Genomic DNA, 18,199 nt, shown 5'->3' on the forward strand with positions numbered 1-18,199 from the left:
TCCTTTAATGACCTGACAACCTATATAAACAGCATTATTTTAATATTAATCTTTAATTTTTATACAATATTTTTATTCTAAGTGTGAAATGATTAAATGATTAGGCCATTTGTTCCACTATTTATTATTAGGTTAAATTGTGGTAATTATGAATAATTCTAGTCATATCAAAACTTTGTCCTAACATTTTATTATAGTCAGTTTAATGAGGCTTTCTTTTTTGTAAATCTAACCACCAAGTATTTATTGAGATATGCTTATATCTATAATAGGTATAATATATTATATATTGACTTGATTTTACATTTAAAATGTAGATGTTTAAAGACTCCACATATATTTAGAAATTGCAGCCTATTGAGTTCTCAGAAAATGTTCCCCAGACATACAAACACCTAATTTTTGACAAAGGAACAAGAAATCCTAAGTGGAACAGGGAAAACCTCTTCAACAAGAGGTGCTGGCAGAACTAGTTAGCCACTTGCAAAAAAGCGAACATAGACCCCCAGTTAACACCATGTACAGAGGTAAAATCCAAATGGATTAAAGACCTTGATATCAGACCTGATACCATAAGGTATATAGAACAACACGTAGGTAAAACACTCCATGACATTGAGACTAAAGGCATCTTCAAGGAGGAAACTGCACTTTCTAAACAAGTGGAAGCAGAGATAAACAGATGGGAATACATTAAGCTGAGAAGCTTCTGCACCTCAAAAGAAATAGTGCCCAGGATACAAGAGCCACCCACCTTGTGGGAGAAACTATTCACCCAATACCCATCAGATAAGGGGCTAATCTCCAAAATATACAGGGCACTGACAGAACTTTACAAGAAATAAAATCTAATCCCATCAAAAAATGGGAAGAAGAAATAAGCAGACTCTTTGATAAAAAAAAGAAATACAAATGTCCAAAAGGCACATGAAAAAATGCTCCTCATCACTAATCATCAGGGAGATGAAAATCAAAACAATGATGAGATACCATCTCACACCACAGAGATTGATTGACACACGTCACAAAGAACGAGAACAATCAGTGCTGGTGGGGATGTGGAGAGAAAGGAACTCTTATCCACTGCTGGTAGGAATGCCATCTAGTCCAACCTCTATGGAAAGCGATATGGAGATTCCTCCAGAAACTGGAAATTGAGCTACCATTTGACCCAGCTATTCCACTCCTAGGAATACCCTAGGAACACAAGAATACAATACAAAAACCTCTTCCTCACACCTATATTTATTGCAGCACTATTCACAATAGCCAGGCTCTGGAAACAACCAAGATGCCCTTCAAAAGACGAATGGCTAAAGAAACTGTGGTACATATACACAATGGAATATTATGCAGCCGTCAGGAGAGATAAATCATGAAATTTTCATATACATGGATGTACATAGAATCTATCATGCTGAGTGAAATAAGTCAGAGGGAGAGAGAGATGCAGAATAGTCTCACTCATCTTTGGGTTTAAAGAAAAATAAAAGTCATTTTTGCAACAATCCTGAGATAATGAGAGGAGGGCTGGAACCTTCAGCTCAATTTATGAAGCTTACCACAAAGAATGGTGAGTGCAGTTATAGAAATAAGTACACTGAGAACTACCATAACCATGTGAATGAATGAGGGAACTGGAAAGCCTGCCTAGAGTACAGGTGGGGGTGGGTGGGGTGGAGGGACATTTGGGACATTGGTGGTGGGAATGTTGCACCAGTGAAGGGGGTGTTCTTTACATGACCTAAACCTAATCACAATAATATTTGTAATCAAGATGCTTAAATATATTATAAATAATAAAAAAAGAAATTGCAGCCTAAAAGCCGAACTCAGTCAAACTTTATTCTATGAAAATGGGATTGCTTGATTTCTCTAATCAAATGTATTAATTCTATAAATTCAAAGTAATGATTTGCACTAAACAGTGCTTTATTGTGAGTCCAGCAACCCATATTATGAACATCAATATAAGATTGAATGAGACTTTTAAGTCATGAATAGTCCTGTTTCCTGACACTTCATTTATTTATTTCTCTATAGCTGTATGCTGACATATGGCCAATGAAATGTTTGCTCCCTTGGCATCACTAAAAAGCAATCTGCTACTTAGAGAGACTGGGTCCTGAGCAATCCAGGATAGCCACACTTATCAGTCACTTGATCAGGACCTAAAATCCTAATTGTGCTGAGGTGGAGGAAAGTAAAAGGACACATTTACTTGGCAATTTATAGAATCTCCAACAAAACCATAAAACAAACCAAAATACAATATCCAAAATTCTCATGTCACATTTAAAATGATAAACTTTGCATTTTGTTAAATCTTACCATTACAATATTACCATTACAACAGTTTATTAATATAGAAGTACTAGTGAGATATTGTACATTATTTTTTCTCATACTCCAGCTTTAACACTGAGGCAATGAAAAGTGAAAAGGCAATTGTGAGTGCCAGGTCTTCCTCTAGGTAACATGATTTTGGAAGTGGCAAAATTTCTTACATGTAATTTCTTTTTGAGCAGTCAAATTTGAGTACTTTTGGGATTATGTCTCATATTTTATGTTTTATGTAGTAATTTAGGAATCCTCAGGAATATAATTTCTCTTTCTTATTACTCTCAGAGGATGGAGGGATATTGTTCTCAGTAGCACTCAAATATTCGAAGGAAAAATCCTGGTTCTGCACTAGGCAATTACTCCTGGCAATGTTTGAGGAAACTCAGAGGATGCAAAGTTGAGAAGTTTTGCTAATATGCTATGTTATAGATGTTATAAGTTATAGATGCCAAAGGAGTTATTATCAAGCTGTATTTTCTTCCTAGTTGAAACCAATTCTTTCCTTTCATGGTTCATGATTTTTGAGCTTATACTTTAAAATAAACCTTTTAACTATGCTATGTATCTCTGGGAGCCTGAGCATTTAGAAGCATTTAGACAGTTGAGAGCTTTTGTTGATTTCACATCTCAACGGTGAGTAAGAAGTTTTACTTTCAAAATACAATAATGACTTAATGATTAATAGGGCCTTATTTCCTGCTAAATGTCAGAATAATTGTTTCTGCTTTTAAGGATTCATAGCATATTAGTTCCAAAATATTTGGAATCTTCTGCCAAGTTTTTCCTTAAATATTTAGAATATTGTTTCCTTTAACTTGAATGTTTCAAGCCCAGCTGAATGATCCTGTGAAACTATACAATATCACAATTGTTTTAGAGCTAAGCCCTTTATTCTTTGCCAAATTCAGTTTACAGCTGTTCTCTCCTTGGCAAAATTTAGTCACTGTCAATAGATATCTGAAATGCAAATACTGATTCAGTCTTAATAATAAGGACATGAATTGTGGTGTTATCTTTGGAAAATGAGTAAGGAAACATTTTAAGGCAATTACTTTAATATATTCTTCTGTTCCACTACAAATGAAATTTCAAAATACATTTATTAGCATTTAAGATGACATTAAAAAGAAAAGTTAAAAGAATTTTAAAATAATTTTTCTGAAATTTAAATAGTTTAAATTGGGCCAGAGCAGTAGTACAGTAGGGAGGGAGTTTGCGTTGAATGAAGACAATCCAGGTTCAATTCCAAACATTCTATATGGTCTCCCCAGATTGCCTGGAGTAATTTCTGAGCTTGGTGCAAGGAGTAATGTCTTAGCACCACAAGGTGTGGCCCAAAAAACAAAAGCAAAAGTCATAGTACAAAGATAAATGTTTTTGAGGCATGGTCTTAAACATTGCTTATCACTAACCCATGCCTTTATCCTATGTATATATTTTTTCTTTGTTCTGCCTTTTTTAAAAAATAATTTCTATTTTGACCACAGTGGATTACAAATCTTTCACACTAATATTTTAGGTACATAGTAATATTGAATCAGGGGCATTCTCACCACCAATATTGTCCTCCCTCCACCCCGTTTCTCAGCATGCATCCCACGGGCTGCTAGTATAAGTGGTCCCCTGTGTGTCTAGCTTGTTGTAGATTGGGTATCAATTCTGTTGTCATTGGCTTTGGGTTTGGTATTTGTCTGATAACTTTTTATTTCTACTCAATGTTCATATGACTGTTTGTTCTTGGTATCCTCCATTATTTCTCCTCCAATTCGTGAGGCGAGTCAGAACAAGATGGTTCAAGTTATGTGGTTCTGTTAGAAGGAGAAAAAATAGGGGGGGCAAAAATCAAACAAGCAAAAAAATGGGAGGAGACCTTCTAGAGGCTATAAATATCAATTTAAGAGAAGAAAGGGAAAAAGAAGAAAAACATAACAAGAATATAAAAAGGTACAAACAAACAAAAAACCTGAAAAGCACCACAGCAATAAGCACCACAGCAATAAAGACAACAACAAACATAACCATGATCCCAAGATAGAAACAAAACAAAGCACATAAAACAAAAACAAACAAAAAACCAAGCAACAACAACAATAACAAAAAAATTAATTGTGCTTTTTTTTTTTGCATAGGCACAGTAAATATTGGGGAGATTAGAAAGGGAACTCCCTTGGTCCAAGAGATACAAGGTTTCTCTGCCCTTGAAGTATACTGTCATGGGAATAAATACAAGCTTCGTATTCTCTCCCCTTCTTATTCTCTCCCCTTGGTCCTTTTGTGATGTCTAGAAGCTCTCCATCAGTCATGGATCAGTGGTCCTCAAACTATGGTCCATGGGCCACATATTGTATTTGTATCTGTTTTGTTTCTTCATTTCAAAATAAGATATATGCAGTGTGCATAAGAATTCGTTCATAAGTTTTGTTTTTACTATAGTCAGACCCTCCAATGGTCTGAGGGACAGTGAACTGGCCCCCTGTTTAAAAAATTTGAGGACCCCTGGTCATGGATGATAAAACCAGGCCTCTGTAACTAGAGATCTTGGTATTTGTTCAGGTCATAGGATGGAGCCTAGGATGGAATCATTCTTTTTTTATTTTTAAATGGTTTTGGGATCACATCCGGTGGTGCTCAGGGGTTACTCCTGACTCTATGCTCAGAAATTGCTCCTGGCAGGCACAGGGACCATATAGGATGCCGGGATTCAAACCACCGTCCTTCTGCATACAAGGCAAATGCCCAACCTCCATGCTATCTCTCCAGCCCAAAGGAAGGAGTCTTTCTTTATGGTTCTACAAGTTCTGTTCCATCACTGTTGTTTTAATCAGTCTTCTGTAGTTGGTGGTCTTGGTTTTTGCACTGATCCTAGGGTGAAGCCTAGGATAGAGTCTTTCATTATGTTTCCAGAAGTTCTCCTCAGTTGCAGTTGACTCAGGCAGGCCTATGGAATTAAAAATCTTGGTTGTTGTACAGGTCATAGGACAAAACCTAGACTAGGGTCATTTTATCTCAGAACCTGAGATAGGTTCTGCCCAGTTATGGTTGTCACAGTCAGTCTTCTGAAGTTAGTGATCTGGAATTTTGCACAGATCAAAGGTTGATGTGTGTTCTGATTTCATCTTATCATAGGTAGTGAGGCAAGACAATCTTAGACCAAGTTGTTACCATTTTGATTGTCAGGATGTCTTATCAAAACTGGCACTTGTTGTTGTCAGAGCAGTATTAAGAAAATCCCAGAGGGAATTTGGTTCCTGGAGCTGTTGTGGAGTACTGTGTCAGTTCTGTGTCTGAGATCTAGGGTTCAGGGTTGGACAGTTACTGTCTAATCACATGGAGGCTAAATTGGGACCACATGACATATGTTCAAGGTGGGAGGTGCCCCTGTATTGTAAAATGTATGAGTTCTTATTCCTAATAGATAGGAGTTTGTTTCTATACATAAAATTTCCCCCTTTTTAGTGTGCCTGTGCAAAAAGAAATGGTGCTTTATTATATTGATAGTGTATTTGGGAATGAGAGTGTCAGGCTCCATCATCTGTGCCCTTGTTTTGACTTGAGATTTAATCCCAGGCAAGGCTTTTTGTTGTAGGTTTTTGTACCAAGCAGAACCAAAAAAGATGAAGTTAAGGAGGAAAAGAAAGCAAAAACAAGACTATATATATATAAAGGACAAAATAAATAAAAATGAGTTTAAAAAAGTAATTAAGGGAACAAAGTGATGCAGGAGACTACCTTACATTTGTGGATAAACAGAATAAGAGGTAGTGTTATAGAAGTCTTAAACTTATAAAGGAAATATAGTCTTTCCCTTCTGGTATTTCTACAATATGTAAATTATTTCTTTTGTTTTTGTTCATTAAATACCTAACTTTTTCTTCCAGTGCTTTACCTTTTATTTCCTTATTGGCATCTTCATCATTTTTGGTTTGTAGTTTTTCTTCAAGTTCATTTATGTGATTCTCCAACTGTGTAATTCTGCTACTATGGCTTGCTAAGACTTTTTATTTCCTTTAATTTCATTTGTATAGATTCTCTCATCATCTGTAAAATTTCTTCTTTGAGTTGCTTCCTTAGATTACCCATATTTCTTTGTATTTGGCATGGGGCTGGTCCCTTCTCCAGAGTGCAAATCTAGGTGGCTATGATGGCTGCAGTTGCTGAGGTTTGGCCCCGCCCTCAAGACTCCTCCCTCACTTTACTTGCCTGAAGGCATAGGTCGCCTCCACTTGGCCAACCACAGCAAGGTTTCCCCTCTCCTTTCACCTGTCAGAAGGTGTGGTGGATGTCCCACCTGTGTCAATTTCTGCCTCCCCCTCTACCTGTCAGACCCCGTGGTTCCTCTCAGATCGTGCCTGTACCCATCCTGTAATGGGTAATGGCTGAGTGACTGTCCAAGCTCTGCCTGTTGGGCCTGGTCAACTTCTCCCTCCCTGGTCAATTTCAGCCTCCTGCTCTAACTTGTCAGGCAGCATGGTTCCCCACCGATGGCTCCTGTCCCCGCCTAGTAATCTATGTATATTATTTTAAAAGACAATTTTCACTGGGGTCGGAGCAGTGGCACAGTGTTAGGGCATTTGCCTTGCATGTGGCTGAGACCTAGGACAGACCACGGTTCGATCTCTGGGCGTCCCATATGGTCCCCCAAGTCAGGAGTGATTTCTGAGAGCATAGCCAGAGTAACCCCTGAGTGTCACTGAGTGCGACCCATAAAAAACAAACAAAAAAGACTTTTTATTTTATATTAATTATGTATAATATAAATATGAAATTAATATGAAATTTTTGTTTTCATCTTAAGCACAGATGGTTGAGATCCTTACAAATTATCATGTTGTTTTTTATTTTTAATGTTCTAAATAGGAGGATTATTACAAATTAGTATTTTAGTCTCAAATATTCTATGTTGGATCTTTGATTTCTGATATATAGAGATGATGATAGTACCTGCCCTGAATCCGGAATGATAGCACAGTGGTAGGGCATTTGCTTTGCACGTGGCCAACCTGTAAAGGACCCAGGTTTGATCCTCAGCATTCCATATGGTCTCCGGAGCCTGCCAGGAGAGATTTCTGAGCACAAAGCCAGGAGTAACACCTGAATGCCACCAGATGTGACCCAAAAACAAAACAAAACAAAACAAAACAAAAATTGGCCAGAGAGATAGGATGGAGGCAGGGTGTTTGCCTTGCATGCAGAAGGACCGTGGTTTGAATCCTGGCATCCCATATGGTCCCCCGAGCCTACCAGGAGCGATTTCTGAGTGTAGAGTCAGGACCCCTGAGTGCTACGGGTGTGACCCAAAGACCAAAAAAAAAAAAAAAGAATAGAAAATACTTGCCTTATATGATTGTAATGAGTAGATGATTTAATAACAGTAAATCACTAGGATCTTGCATGTGCATTGTATTTGTTAAGTATAAATGGTCTTTCTTTTAGGACATATTTTAAAAGACTACTGACTCTTTACTTGGTGGGTATATTGCTATGACAATTCTGTGTTCTCATGACCTAACTGAATGACGTTAATTAATCCCCATTCTAGGATTTACAGACATTTGTATAAACACGTTATCCATGCATCTGACTGTAATTTTCAACTCCTGATTTAAAAAGATCTGCCTATATTTAGTGTCACTGGGGGAATATTTGGTGACAATAATCATTTCAAGACTCATTGCTGCATTCCACTGAAAATAATCCACCCACCTTCCCAGAAGAACTTCCTATATCATCACCTTCTGTCAAGACTTTTTTTCAAGAGTTCTGACATTTCTAAAACTCCCTGTGAAAAAAATGGGGGAGTGATAGTCCAATGGGTGAGGCCTTGCATGCTGCTCACCCTGGTTTGATCCCCAGCATCCTCTACGTTCCTTTGAACACTGCCAGAGTAATTGCTGAGTGCAGAACCAGGACTTTTCCCTGACTACTACCTGGTATAGCCCAAATAACAAAACGGAAAAAAAAAAATGTCTCGCAAAACTCACTGGCTGCAACTTGGTATCTCACAGGAAGTATTTGCTTCATTTTAAAGTGATTATTTGCATTGAACTATAATTTATATCAGTTATCTAGCTGCATAGCATGGGCAGAGGCCTATCAGAACTTGAAGCCTAGTCTGGTGGTGACTCCCTAGCTCTCCTGAGAGACTTTTTCATACTTTGTGGGAAGAACTAGTATAGTAGGAATTACCAGGACAGGATACCCTCACAGTTACTCACCCAGCTTTAAGAGTAGTCTACAGACCAAAAAGAACTTAATTGCTTTTTCTCATGCTGGGAGTAGCCAAGAATTAAGTATCTCTTCCTCTTGCATCTTACTCCAGTGCTAGTTTCAAGAACACAGTGGAGATTCTCTCTCTCTCTCTCTCTCTCTCTCTCTCTCTCTCTCTCTCTCTCTCTCTCTCTCTCTCTCTCTCTCTCTCTCTCTCTCTCTTTGGTCTGGTGATAGTTGTTGGACCTCACTAGGCAGTGCTCAGGGATCATTCCTGGTGGTGCTAAGGGGACCGTATCCAGAGATCTAATTGGGCTTGGCAAACTGCAAGATAAGTGCCAAAATACCTGTACTATCTCTCTGGCCTCACAATGGAGATTTTCTTAAGAAAATCTAAGAATATTTCGTAGATATATACAAATTCAGATTGCATCATGTGCTTGCAACATTTCTTTTACATTATTTTCAGATGATAGCTATACCTGTTAGTTTTCCAGAGTGGCGAGAAGAAAAAGGGGTAAATTTTTTTTTTTTTTTTTTGGTTTTTGGGCCACACCCATTTGACGCTCAGGGGTTACTCCTGGCTATGTGCTCAGAAATCGCCCCTGGCTTGGGGGGACCATATGGGACGCCGGGGGATCTAACCGCGGTCCGTTCTTGACTAGCGCTTGTAAGGCAGACACCTTACCTCTAGCGCCACCTTCCCGGCCCCAAAAGGGGTAAATTTTAAGTTGAGCAATTAGCCAAGTTTAGCAATTCAACGAACTAGAACAAAATAAACTTCTATTGTTACAAATTTTAGCAAGATTTATATATATATCAGTTGAATATTGTTTATGTATATTTATTTCCAAGTCTTACATTTATTTATGTTAAGATAACATTACTCATTTTTGGAAGGGGATATCTACCCATTGATCAGGAGGCCAGAGGTCACTTATAAGCCCAGCTCTAGGGGCTAAATGGTTTAATGATTGGCCTAGTAATTTGGTGTCTTCAGACCCAGCAATGCTGGGAGGCTCCCTGCTCATAGTTGTGGAAACAGTGCAGTATTGGGGGGCCAAATTTGAGAACTCAGCATACCAGGCATGTCCTCCAGTGCTTTGAACTCTCTGTAGTCTCCACATTGGTAATTCTTCTGATGCGTTCTTTATAGTTCATGATTTTCCGTTTAATAATAAGCTTATATGGCTTAATCACCTTTTTACATTAAATGTTGACCTGCAGCCATTTTTAAAATCTAATCTACCTTTGCTCAGTTTTGACTTATTTGATTTATTAAGGGACTATTGTTTTATGATGAGACTTGATATTAGATCTTTGCAGAATCACCCAGATAAAGCAGAATTTGTGAGGGATCATTGTCTGGAAATACTCTTGTTCAGAGCTGTTTTGACCCTAATCAAGTGATACAAAGATACAAAGAGAATAAAGGAAATGAAAGTTTTCTAGAAAAAAGGAAACGAGAGTGTTTCTAGAGTTCCTCTGAACTCACAGAGACCAGTGTTTATTTTCATACCCGAACACTCATCACCCAGATAAAGCTTTGCACTTTGGCACGTACAGGAGACAGAGAGCTGAAAGACATTCACAGTCAGGACTTAGCACATGTGTGCAAATGGAAGCATACACAAATACATACATACACATACAGAGGGAGGGGGAGAGAGAGAAAGAGACAGACAGACAGACAGACAGACAGACAGACAGACAGACAGACAGACAGACAGATAGATAGATAGATAGATAGATAGATAGATAGATAGATAGATAGATAGATAGATAGATAGATAGATAGATAGATATAGAGAGCAGTAGTAGAAAAGAAAAGACATACAGGCAAAGAGAGAACTGAAGAATGGGAGATCAACAAAGGGTGGAAAGAATGTTTGGCACCAGAATACTTTCCTCTACATCAGATTCGAGGGACCAAGGGAACTGGGGGCTTTGAAGGCTGGGTGTACAGCTTGCTAACTTGATTGCTCTCTTTTGTAGTATTCAAGAAATGCTGACAGGCCAGAGGCTCTGCCACTCTGACTCACACAATGACAGTGTCCTGGCAGCACTGAATCAGCAGAGAAGTGATGGCATCCTCTGTGATGTCACCCTGATTGCCGAGGAACAGAAATTTCATGCTCACAAAGCAGTCCTTGCAGCATGCAGTGACTATTTTCGGGTAAGTCAAGATAGTGTGATTGTTTCCTTTAAAAGGCTGATGTCCAGGTGCTGAAAGGGGATAAATAATATGCAGGGTACTCCTTCGTTAACAGTAATGCAAATCACAGTGCCAAAAAGGAAAAAAATGAGGAAGAGAGAAATTGAAAGAGAGAGAGACAGAGAGAAAGAGAGAAGTAAAATATATGGAAGGTCTGAAGAAAACTGGGGACAATGGTGGTGAGAAATGTGCATTGGTGAAGGGTGGTATACATTCTATGACAGAAAATCATGAACAATTTTGTAACCATGGTGCTTAAATAAAAAGAAAGTACTGTTTCATTTTATGAAATCTTATTTTTTACCATGAATATCATTCCTTTATTCTTTTGAAAAAATAAACTATAACTTCTTTTAAAAATACATAAAAATAAATAAAAGATGATGCCCTTGAGGCTGACAAAGTTTCCTGATACAATCACTAGTCAATCAGATGTTAGTTCTCACAATTGTGAATGCTGTGGATAGGGGTTTTCTGTGTTCTTTTCTGGTTAGAATGAGATTTCGGGTGTCATTTGGAACCTTCCTGGCCTGCACCTTCCTCCACTAAAGAGCACAGTGCTTCTCTGCATATAAGAAGAGGGACTTCTGACACTTGATTCTCATAACAAAGTTTGGCACAATCTATTCTCCATAATGGGAATTTCAATGCAATTTTTTTAATTTTTAATTTTTGTTATGAGAACAAAGATGCAAAGAAAGAGGACAAGGTAAAGTTACAGTGGAAGGACAATCACCCATAACATAATTCTCAGAAGAAGTCCCCTTGCTTTGAACTTTCAGCCAAAGAACATTAAGATAAATAAAACAGAATCCATGTACAATTACTTTGTTCCTCAAGTCCCCAGATTGTAACACATTATAATATTTCTTAACAGCACACAAGGCAATCTAAAGCCATAAAACTTACGTAACTCCTTAAACATTAGAGGCATAGTATTTTTTACATTTCCATGTACATGCATATTAGCTTAAGTTATCCTCAAATTTTAAGTGTTTTTTTTTTTTTAAGGATTAGAGTCAAAGGAGCACAGTAAAAACGGTGTGGCAATTGTTGTTTGCATAGGCCCACCAAAATATGAGGGGCATGGAAAGGAATAACCTTGGCCTAAATACAAAGAGACCCTACCCCTGAAGTTTCCTGGCATAAGACCAACTCTAGGCTCCAGGCAAGCTAGATCGTCCAATCCAAGACATTGTCTGTAGTACCAACACACTTTTCACACAGTCTCTGTTGTTGGTATCATGTTTCTGTATTAAAGATCCTGGAATCTGCATATCCTACATTGAAGTCAGGATGTGGAGTGTCCTCTCGTTTCACCTCACCATTAAAGGGCAATGCAGGGAGCCCTGTCCTGTAAGCAGGTCGTTGTTGTTAAGTCTTCTCAGTGTTAAGGGAAGTCTCTTTTGAGCAGGTTGATGTCTGAACAGTGGTAGGGTCTTCCGTGGTAGAGGATTGCTTCCAGGTGATATAGACAAACCTGGATGTTTCGTGGATGGCTTCCCTGGTTCAGGGGTGAATGGAAAATGCCCTTTCTTCTGAGGCCTGTGCCAGGTCGTTATGTCAATGTTCAGGGTGAAAGGTCCCTTTGCACTACAAGATTTGTGTGTTCCAATCTCTATTAGATAGGATCTTATTTGTATGTATAGTATTTTCCTATTTTAATGTGCCTATGCAAAAAAGGAGCAATGCCACGTGGCATTATTGGCGCATATGGGGGCCATAAGAACAAGTCCAACAATCCCCATGACATGGGTCAATAATAAGCATTAAACTGGGGGACTCTTTCACCAAAATTCCTATTGAACAGCTCATAAAGAGAAGATAAAAAGTGGTTAGAATCGTCACTGTATAAGAGAATATTTAGTAAGACTTCAGCTGTCAGAGAAAAAACACAAAATATTCTAAAGAAATACGTGTCCATTTTATGTCTTTTGAAACAGTTTGGGGTTGTTACACACAATGCACGGCTTTGGTCTGTGATTAGGATTGTTCAGTACTGAAGTTAAAAAAAGTAATGTGGGTTAGTGATGTTTGGGGTGGGTGAGAGAGTTAAGGAGTAAAAATGAGCTTTGTAGGGGTGTGGGAAAGGGCAGAATACAAAATGGACATTCTGGATACGCAAAACATAACATAAAGATAAGGAATACTCTTACTACATGCAGTGCGCGTGGGGGCTAGCGCCCCCGCGCGGTTTCCCATATGCAGAGTGGTCAGAAATTGCCAGTGACAAACTTAGCACAACCGAGCAAATCTCAGCACACCCCAAGTTAGGACCAACCATCTTGAGCCTCCAGCTCAAGAGAGGATCCAGAGAGAGCCGGAAGCCAGGATCTGCCCGCCCTACACCCTGTTCCCTTCCCACCCTAGAGCTGAGGGAAGGGTGGGGAAAGCTTGGGACCCAATCCAGGAGGGACCCCCTCACACCCACCTTGTCTGGCTGCCTGGGCTGCCACCCCAGAAGGCCTGGAGGCCAGGGCAGAAGAGGGGAAGGCTGGGGTTCTGTCAAGGCTCCCAGCGTACCCAAGTTAGGGAGAAGGCCTTCCACATGGGCTCTCCCCAAACCCTGCCGCTAGAGCTAGCCTCCAGCTCAAGAGAGGATCGAGAGAGATCAATGCAATTTTTTTTAACATTGCTTTCTGAATAAATATTGTATTTTGATTTAATTTTCTTTTCAATGTTATTTCAGTTAGCTAATTATAAAATAATTTAAAACTATTACAACATATGCTTCTAAATAGGAATATAACTCTAATTATGAATTTCTAGTTATTCTCTTGGCACAAGTTGGGGGACCATGTAAGTTGCAGATTTAAACCTGAGCCAGCCACATGCAATTCAAGTACCCTACTCAACTGTACTATCGCTCCTGCCCCAATATTTTATATTATATTATTATAATATATTTTGATATAAAAAGATGTATCAGCTATACGCAATTGGTAACTAATAGATTTTTTAAGATGTTAAACCATAAAAGAAAAAGTACTTTAAATGTGATGAAACCTAGAAATAAGGAGAATAAACAAATGGGTAATGACTTTAAACATCTATCTAACATAAAAAGTCAGGCTCAACTTCTGAATCACACAATTGTAGCAGAGTATCTCTAAATTGACCTTTTATATAAATAATATACATAAATTAACATAATGGTGCATTTTATACACCCTCACATTGTCAAGCATCAGTAATCAGAACAAGTATTTCATTAGGAGAGGTTTTCAGACAGTTATTTGTATTGTTTTATACAACATCTACATTCTATATTCAATAAATGACTTTAGTCTTATAAGCCAAGCAATAGTCTTATTTGTACTTAGCTTGTTTTCTTTTAGTTCTCTTCTGGGTTGGATTTTTCTTTTATTTTGGCAAATTATTTTATTTTGTTAATATATATACATGAGAGAGAATTCATAAGTGATTGTGTGTGGATGTAAGAAGGCATTTCTTGTCTTTAATAGAATAAGTCAGTACTCTCATTTTTTCTCTTCCAATATGTCACCCCAATATGTCACTCCTTTATAATTACCTATATTATAAAGCCTATAAAGAAAGTTTTATTGTGTCCATTCATTTCATAAGGAAACTAAAGTGCTATATATTTGAGTAGCTTACTAACAAGCTGCAAGGTATTAAGTAGAAGAGTTGACTTTTATACAGCAGAACATCTGGCACTGAGTACCAAGTCATGCTTTTCCCAATTAACCATATGTCCTGCTAGTCTCATATACAGTTCAGTATTATAACCTGCTCATAGATAAAAATTAAGTGACTTGTATATTAATGGAGAAGCCAAGAAAAATTGAAACAGATGGCACTTAGCTCTTTTCTAGGTTATGTGCTAAGTGCTGGTATCACAGTGTTTGATCAGATATAGGTTGAAGCCTTATGGAAATCATGATATAAGTATTATACTAAAAGCTTATTTTATTATATTCTATGTATTTTGTTAGCCTTTGCCGTTTAACAAACCATACATGAATTTAAAATATTTATATTTTTCTTGTACTATCAAGAGACTGATGTTCCATTAGTTAAGTAAGTAATAGGGCCCAGTGTAAGAGAGTAGTCACCAAAGGCATAGATACAAAAATAAGAGGGCTGTTTTGTTTTGTTTTGTTTTGGGGCTATATCCAGCAGTGCTCAGGATTTACTCCTGGGCTCTGCTCCAAGGGATCATTCCTGCTGGGTTCTGTGAACCATATGGGATGCCAAGAATTGAATCCAGGTCAGCTACATGCAAGACAAGCATCTACCCTTGGTACTATCACTCCAGCCCTGACTTTGTTGACATTCTTGTGGCCTATCATTGCAAAGAACTGTCAAAATCTAATACTTTCCTCTACTTGTGAGCTTATGGTTTAAGCTACCATAATTTTATAGATTTTAGTAGACAATTTAGTAAATTTTAGTAAACAATTTAAAAAAATTCAGAGTCAGATGACAGTTTCCTTTCCTGTCCTTTGTTCCTTCTGGAGCTTCCCTTAATAGGCCTTAGTTTAAGTATCCACAAGGTATGTCCTGGTAGGTCTAGGAGTACAGGAATAATTTCTTCCCAAGAACTCATTGTTGCTTGGAGAGCCCTTCCCTATCTACCTTCCTCATTAGAGATTTCACTGCTATAAAATATTTTTACCTGCATAAGGGGTGAAACATCATGCTATAAGCCTGGGCAATGGCTTATTGGATTTCAGAGTTGTCAGTTCTGAACATCTGAAAAGAGGAGAACATGATTAGAACTAGAGGAATAAAATGACTTTTCTCTGTCCTTGGGAGAGCAGAGCAATTTGTTGTTTTAAAAAACTCTCCCTCTCTGGAAAGTAACAGAAGTTACAAAAACCAGAGCAACATATACTCTACCCATTCTATAAGAATAAAAAGTAGTATCTCTCTCTCTCTCTCTCTCTCTCTCTCTCTTTTAATTTTTGGGCCAGGCCTGGTGAAGCTCAGGGGTTACTCCTGGCTATGCGCTCAGAAATTGCTCCTGGCTTGGGGGACTATATGGGATGCCAGGGGATCAAACCATGGTCTGTCCTAAGTTAGCATGTGCAAGGCAAAAACCCCACCACTTGCACCACTGCTCTGGCCCTAAAAGTAGTATCGTAAATGTGAATATGCATGTAAGACTATGGAAGTTTATTTAGAACCAGTATAGATACTTACTTGAAAGTCTTTCAGATTAGTTGAGTACATTTTGCTCAATAACTTCTATAGAACTAGAATCTAATTTCTACAAAAAGACATATACAGAAACAGTTATCTCTCTACCTTTAATTTAAATCTGCCAGGTGGCTTAATAAACCTAGCTTGTTCTTTTGCATAAACAAATCAAGATTGAAGAACACTCTACTTGGGATATCCCTTACCGAAAGGTCCTGAGAATGGCTCAGGACAGGTAAGACAATTATATTGATAAAAGCAATAATATTTTACCTGTCACATCAGGGTTTTCCAGGCTTTGCCAGTATAAATATGTGAAGAGTAGGTCTACTCAATGAACTGGAGGTGGACTCAGACTACTTAGCTTATATCTTGACACTGAGAGAAAGGACCAGACTGTGACCATTCACAATAAGATACAGTCTACCCATAGGCTATAGGTCCTAGTCAAAAGAAGAATTGTTAATATCTATAAAGGTAGGCAATATTTCTTCTTCACTTCATGTGAAAAATGTGATTTACTATTTTTTGTGTCAGAAACATATAAGTAACCCAGAACCCTATTATTAACTGTTTCAGATTACCTCACCTCTAACTTGAGTCTTAGTTCCCACAAGGTCATTGAAAAAGTACCATGTTGAATTCTAGCATAGTGATTATTTTATATAAGAGATTCATTGAAATTAAGAAACCTGAATCCTTTAAAAAATTTTTAATTTAATTAATTAACTGATTTACAAAGTTATTGATAATTGATTTTTAGTCATACAATATTTTTATACCAGTCCCACCACCAGTGTTCTCATGCACCCCTTACCCCCACTGCCACTTTGGCAAGCACATCTCAAAGTTCTGTGGTTTTGATTTATATCTAATGTTTTTACTATTGGGATATATAGCTATAAAACTCTCCCATATCACAAGTATAACTGAAGCTTATGGTCCCTGTTCCCCCATTATTTTCCTTTTACATCTCAAGATGAGAAAATATGTTGAATTCCATGTTTGTTTCAACTTTTAATATTTTGACTATTAAAGCATACAGATTATTTATGGAGTTTTATTTCTGGTGTAGTAAATTCAAGTTAATTAGATATTTTTGGCAACTTGGTATCTGGCATATTATTTTGAAGCTGAAGTAATATTTTTATATAAGACAGTAGAAGCTATTAGAATGAGCTAAGTTTAACAGCTTGCTATAAATCAGTATTTATTTTGGTTTGAGAGTTAATATTATCTATTCTTGCTTAAATAACAGTAAGCAGTTGGACACCTATGTTTCCTATAGCATCACATTTTAAAAGGGCAAAAAGTTCTGTAAACAATACTTCTTGATTTTATTTTTAATTTTAATTTGTGTATTTGTTTTGAGTCAAACCATGTGCAACTCAGGGGTTACTCCTAACTCTGCACTCAAGAATTACTCCTGGCAATGCTTGGGGAACCATATGGAAGTCTGGAAATCAAAAAGGTTGGATGTATACAAGGTAAATGCCTCATCTGCTGTACTCTACCCTCTTTTGATTTTTAAAAGGATAGTTAAACTTTAACAGACATGATGTTTCAAAATCCTTAACTTTATGATTTGTCAACATATATTTAGGAAACCTCAGAATTTATATTATCTAATATATTTTTTACCACTAACGATATTAAGCTTACTACAAATTGTGGTGAGTGCAGTTAGAGAAATAACTACACTAACAACTTTCATGACAGTGTTAGTGAGAGAAGTCTAATGCCTCTCAAATAAAGGCAGGGCATGGGGGAGGAAGGAGATGAGGGGCATTGGTGGTGGGAATGTTGCACTGGTGAAAGGGGGTGAAAAAATAATATATTTTCTTGTTGATTTACTGTTGATTTATTGTTGATTTATGTGGTTTACAATATTTTAGCTTTTAGGCATCTGATGTTACTATAACAAACCACCACCAAAGTGCCAATATTCATCCCTCTACTATTGACCTTAAGTTCTGGAGCATGTGGATGTGTATCTGTGTGTTTTGATTTTCATCATGTGGTTATATCATGGCATTTATTGGTTAATAACTGTAGTTAACTGAATTAGACCAAGGACTTCTTTGTAGGAAGCAGGGACTAAGGAGATGTCCAAAGTCAGAATGTAAGCTTTTTAACTATATGCAGGCAATATGTGACTTGGATATAAAACAGCATTGCAGGGTCTGAGCAATTTCCCATCCTTGTGCCCCAGAATTAAACTATCTGGCTTGGATGACTAACTATTAAGAACAGCCTCTGGACTTTCTGAGC

At 37.6% G+C, this 18,199-nt stretch overlaps 1 protein-coding gene across 2 annotated transcripts in view; it reads left to right on the top strand.

Annotated features, from left to right (window-relative positions):
• Nucleotides 1-18,199, top strand: part of KLHL32 (kelch like family member 32) — a 232,792-nt gene that overhangs the window by 50,645 nt on the left and 163,948 nt on the right. For both annotated transcript variants that reach the window (XM_049771331.1, XM_049771332.1), the window contains exon 3: nucleotides 10,546-10,726. In XM_049771331.1, the coding sequence (XP_049627288.1) occupies nucleotides 10,546-10,726 (181 nt within the window). The remainder of the gene's footprint in view (nucleotides 1-10,545; nucleotides 10,727-18,199) is intronic.

The sequence above is a fragment of the Suncus etruscus genome, chromosome 4 (genome assembly GCF_024139225.1).
Source record: "Suncus etruscus isolate mSunEtr1 chromosome 4, mSunEtr1.pri.cur, whole genome shotgun sequence".
Taxonomy (NCBI): Eukaryota; Metazoa; Chordata; class Mammalia; order Eulipotyphla; family Soricidae; genus Suncus; species Suncus etruscus.